The sequence below is a fragment of the Meleagris gallopavo genome, chromosome 2, assembly GCF_000146605.3.
Source record: "Meleagris gallopavo isolate NT-WF06-2002-E0010 breed Aviagen turkey brand Nicholas breeding stock chromosome 2, Turkey_5.1, whole genome shotgun sequence".
Lineage (NCBI taxonomy): Eukaryota > Metazoa > Chordata > Aves > Galliformes > Phasianidae > Meleagris > Meleagris gallopavo.
In genome coordinates, this window is record NC_015012.2 from 6,479,738 (window position 1) to 6,485,277 (window position 5,540).

General features: G+C 43.8%; 1 protein-coding gene across 1 annotated transcript in view; it reads right to left on the reverse strand.

Moving 5' to 3' along the window:
* Positions 1-5,540, reverse strand: part of MEIS1 (Meis homeobox 1) — an 82,530-nt gene that overhangs the window by 4,494 nt on the left and 72,496 nt on the right. The window contains exon 5 of the mRNA XM_031552299.1: positions 723-781. Within this exon, the coding sequence (XP_031408159.1) occupies positions 723-781 (59 nt within the window). The remainder of the gene's footprint in view (positions 1-722; positions 782-5,540) is intronic.

Consider the following 5,540-nt stretch of genomic DNA (forward strand, 5'->3'; position numbering starts at 1 on the left):
AAAAAAAAAAAAGGAACTCAGGGTAAAAGTAAATACCCACAGTGAGCTGCAAGCTGCAGCCCCATGCGGGACCAGAATGTGAAAACTTTGGATTAAAAAAAATCTCCCAAAAAGGAAACCCAACCATTCCAAGATCCCAATAGATACTGAAAAGAAGAGATGAGAGACAAAGGGACCCTATGTGAGTCCCAGTACCTAAAGCCTTGGTTTTAACTGTACATTAAAATCTGGCTTCAGAAGTAAGCTGCCTTGGGTTATTAAAGCACATAAAGCTCTACCTCATTGAATGTCTTTGAACTTTACTGAGTCCCACAAGCGATTCTGACCCCTCTGCCCTTTTGACAGGTAATAAAGTTTACAGCAATTCCACACCAAGCCATGCACCAGGGAGTGGTCACAGGAGCAGAAAAAGCTGGGAGGGAGAACTCAAAACAAATGCAACAAAAATAGGAAGAATATTAATTCCGAATGCGTAAGGAAGCTCTGGTCATTGAGCAGATAATCCTAGTTTTTTCTTTGAATTTTACTGACTTTTTTCCCCCAAATATTTTAATCATGGAAAACGATTGCCGTTGAATTAAACAAAGCTGGTCTTATTTTAATTGTCAGTCACTCCCAGTGCTCATTTCTCATTTATTTACCAGGTAATGGACCTCCCAGTGCATGGTTCGAGGATGGGTTTTGCCTGCGTGACTCGAATACGGTTACTACTAGGGACTTGCCTGCTCGATTGGACTGGTCTATCATGGGCTGAACTATTCTTCTTCTAGCATTAATAAACCTGCAACAGAAAGAGTAAAGTAGTTGGTTAGGGAAGGGCCAACCCCAAGCCTCGCCCCGACACCGTGCTCCGTCAGGCTTGCGCGGGTTCAGCCGCAGCCGCCCCCTGGCCCCCGCTGACCCCTGGCAGCCCAGGCTTGGGGTTTGGGAGCTGATTTATGTTGGCCTGTTCTTACCACAGCTGGACACTTCCATTGCATCTTTTCATGGGGGAATTAGCAGAGTTTCCAAGAAACAATGCCAGCGACACTCTTGGCGATTCAGAGCAGTGCACAAAAAGTGGGTGACGACGGAGGGATGCTCATAAGGGCATCTGCTGCCTCCTCCTAATTAGTGGCATTTCTGTCTCGTGTCCTCTGACTTCTTTTTGCAATTTTTATTATCAAAACCTTCCCGTACCTCTCGCAAACCTAATTCTCTTTTAATGCCCACTATTAAGATAATGAACTGTGATGGCAGAGCACCATCGAATGAGGGAACGTCTGGAGTTTTATCGCCACTAAGTCACACTGCTGGGGACTTCAGAGCCTTGCATTCCTCATAGCCATTTCTTGGTGGGTTTTTTCCCCCCCTCCTTCTTTATGCAAAGTCTGAGGGGTCAAGGCGAGGTCATAGCTTTACAGTAATTGAATTTATAATCCTGTTTTCTCCAGCTAGGCCTGACCATTTACAGCAAACATCTTGTTAAACTGTAATTACTGGACTACTGAAAATTCCCCCCGAACAATGAAAAGCAGATCTTCGGAAATAAAAAAGGTACAGTCCTTTTTACAAACAGCCCTCTGCAACCGTACTCCTCGTGGTTTTTAGCTCTTTGCCCAACCTTGTAATGCTGATTTGGAGAAGAGATATTCAAAATTATTTGGAGAGAAACAGAAAGAGGGGGGAGATCACAAGTGCCCCAGTCTGCTCTGCACAAGTCCTGGTGGCACTGAAAGCAGAAACTCAAAGCGTGGCTGGAAACCCGTCCCACCAATGTGTGTCAGAAGAGCTGCTTTTGTGGTTTTGCTCATCAGAAAGCTTCATTAAAGCCACCTGGAAAAAATCTCCCCCGAGATTTACTTATGGCATTGCAAAGTCTCAGAACCAGTCTTTAAGTTCTTTAAGAGAGAAATAAGAAAAAAGAAGAAGGGTAAGCATAGGTAAGGCCACATCACAATTAGAAAATGTGATGCTAAAGCACACAAAAGGAGACTTGGTGCTTGTTTCTGTTGCCTTTTGCTACGGCTCAGCAAGGGTTCTCCTGCGGCCAAGATAAAGGCAGTGGAATGCAATTTGGGGTGCTTCCTATCTGCTTCTCATCACACAAATGCCTGCTAACATTAATCAAGATGTCGGGTGCTAATCAAGGTAGTTTTGAGGAAATGGGCTCAAAACCTTCCACAACACAAAAACCCAAATTCCGTGTTCTGGAAACCTTACGCTCAAACTAGGTCATGTTTTGTCAGCAACAGCATTGTGTCAATTTTTGGACACACTTCCACCAAGAAACCCTTCACTCCAGCCAACGGTGTTGCAAATCAGTTTATCATTATCTTGTACAAACCATGAAAATCAGAATCATGTGAGCAGAAGGTTAGACTAATTCTCCTTTCTCATTATAAGCACAGGTGTAGCACAAACACCATGTGAAATAAGCAATTAAAAAAATCTGCTTTTTTCCCCCATTAGCTGCCTTAGCTCCATGACCAATTAGAAAATTGTTTAATATCTGTAATCTGCATTTGCAGAAAGCAATTTTCACAGCGACTCTCCCAAGTAAAACAACAACACAAAGCCCTGTGCCCCAGCCATGTCTTTTTGCAGGCACTGGCGGTACTCGCTCCTTCCTCCCACTGCAGGACCTCAGGAGCTGGCACTGAAGCTCCAAAAGGTTCCAGACCAAAGAGACACACGGTGCTAAGGATGCTCACGCAAACATCACAGCCTCCCCCTTCTCCTCCGAGCGTTTTTATTAAGAATGAGGCTCTCATTCCAATATATAGCACAATTATCCAGCTGAGGTGACTACAGCAGAATGTATTTTCACCTGTCTGCCCTATATTATCACTTGGGATGGCTGCTTTAAACGCATTTCAAACACAGGTACTTAATAGTTCCCTTCTTCCTGTGCATTCCTCTAAGTATTTTATAGAAGTGGCTGATCTGCAAAGCAGCCCTGTGTTTGGATGTCTTCGGGGTGAATTCAGATGCAAGAACATTTTCCTTCTGGGCAAAGTAATAAAATGACATTCTTGCTCCTCCCACTAGAAGTCAAACTGAGGTCAGCTCCCCATCCTTGTATCTGTTTAAATAAACTGGTCCAGCTGTTTGTTTCCAGGATGCCCTTTAACCTTCTGTCCCATCCTCCCTGCCTTTGTAACAGAATGCTTTACTTTGCATTATAGTAGACTCCAAACTACTATGCAATTAAAAAAAAAAAAAGTATTTGCTTTCAAGTTTCTTCCTGCATCCCAAACCTGGAATTCATAAGAAGCCATCAGATTACAAGTATTAATGTGCCTTGCCTTGAGAGAACACGACGCAGTGCCGTTACATTTATAAATCACATTTGTGAACTCCACAAAGCGGAGAGCTAGCTCTGGCTGCAGAAATGTGCAGCACAGGGACAATTTCTTCCTGCTCTCTGCTGCTTTCTTTGATAGAGAGGCTGAGATCTCTTGATCACTCTTGGACTTTCCGGAGTGCTGGGCTGATGTAATGTCAGCAAAAAAGGGTGGTACAGAAAAACAAATGGGAAAACTCTCACCGCCCCATTTCCCATAGGTTCACACTCACCTATCTCAAGGATAGGAAACCCTGAACCACTACGATTTTCACAAGTTCAGAGGAATCAAGACCTTAAGTATGCATCCACATATTAAGAGCTATTTACATTTAGTAGTCTCAAAATACAACTAGGCATAAAACTCAAAATCGCAGCGTAACATTACTGATGTGAGTAAAGATCCACTCAGGTTCTAAGGGCTTCACAGAGGGTGCATTTCTCCCCATACCATTGCAGTGCTTGCTCTGACAAGTGCATTCTGCTTATTCTTTCCCCAAAAAGCAGCATCCATACTGAAATAAACATCTCCAGCACATGACTTGCACCCACCTCCCAGCAAAACCACGTGCTGCCAACTGGCTCTTTGGCTCTGGGTCGTGTGTTTTTCTCTTTGCAAGGGGAAGGATTTGGCATGCAGGAACCGTTTGAACAGTTGGACAGTTGGGCAAACACAGAAATCTAAAGACTTTTTTTTTTTTTAAGTTAACTTTTCCTTGCCCTGCTGGTTGTGAGGATGGCACCTTGCTGCTATGCCCCAACAAGCAAGCAAAAAGAAGCCACTGCAGCTGCTCAATCCCAAGCCAAGGTGCAGGAAACACTTTTGTGCCCTTTACATTGTGATGGAATGTTTTCCCTTGCCCTGTGCCCCGATCCATCCCTGTCCTGTGGCAGAAACCAGGCTGGAGGGATGCCCGATCTGCACCACACTGTGACCTTCAGCTTGGTCACCCTGTCACCACACACCAGTTTTGCTTCTTCCCAGCAAGCAGCACGTGGCTGCTGGTGACAAAAGGCTGTTTTAGCTGGAGATTGCCAGCAATAATAGCAGCCAGAGAGCAGGGATTTTCAGAGGGTCACCAAACCCTTGGGAAGGCACAGAGCGCTGGGCTCAGGTTACAGCCCCAGTGACATTTTTCCACACAGACCTGTTCTTTCTCCCCTTGTGTCTTACTTCTGTAGAGTGAATAAAACGAGGCCATCCTTTGCTGTCATAGTTTCCAAAGTCACCTTTGCTCAAGAATTGTCAGAGCGACTGTGAGGACTTCCAATGTACAACTCCAGAGTGAGATTACCCAGCCTAAGCTGTCTGAAGGTGCTGCTGGGGACTCAGTGGTACTTTGGGTTTTCCCTCCCCCAGCCTCCCAGCAAAGACAGAGCCACTCCAGCATTGACTTCTGGCACTGTCAACTCCATACCAAAGTGTGGGCTACCAGCCAGAAGTCTGTGTGCAATGGCAGTGCCAGAAAGCCTCCCAAATCCCTCTGCCTCATCTCAGCTCTGAGCTCCCCCTGACAAACTGCACTTAAGGAGAGTAACATCTACAAACACCACAGCTAAAATGTCCCTTTGAAAAAGAAGTGATACGCTTCCTAACAACAAACCAACCATCATTTTTATAACATATTGCCAAAGTAGCCAGAGCCCTTCAAACAGGCCGATACTTCACTTGTAAAACCAACCAGGGTCTTTTTCACATATGCAGATCCTTCATTTCTACCCCAACAGAACAACTTTCTCTATTCAGCACTTAATTCCTCAACGCTTAACAGGTTTATCTCTAATAAAAACAATTTAAATGGAAAGTGTGCAATAAACTGGGATTGTTACACTTGAGTAACCATTTTATTCCTTATTGTAACATACTTTCTTTTTGGGCATTTGTTTTCCAGAGCTTTTGCAAAGAATGAGCAAAAGGAAAAAAAATAAAGAAAGAAAGTAACAAAATCCATAAATTATTATGGATTTTGTCAAGTACTTTAAAAACAGCCTTAGAAACAAAAAAGCTCTCCTGTAATTATGAACTGAACAAATAACCGCTGACTTTTGAATGGTAATCACATCTCCCCATTCCTAAAATGAGAAATAAATGTGAAAAGGGTGCTTACAGACGTTATTAGAAAGTTCTGATCCTGAAGTCAGTTAGTGAGCTTAATGACCCATAGCTACCAGTCATTAGCAACTCATGCTCTCCCTACTCCCTTTATTTGTAAAA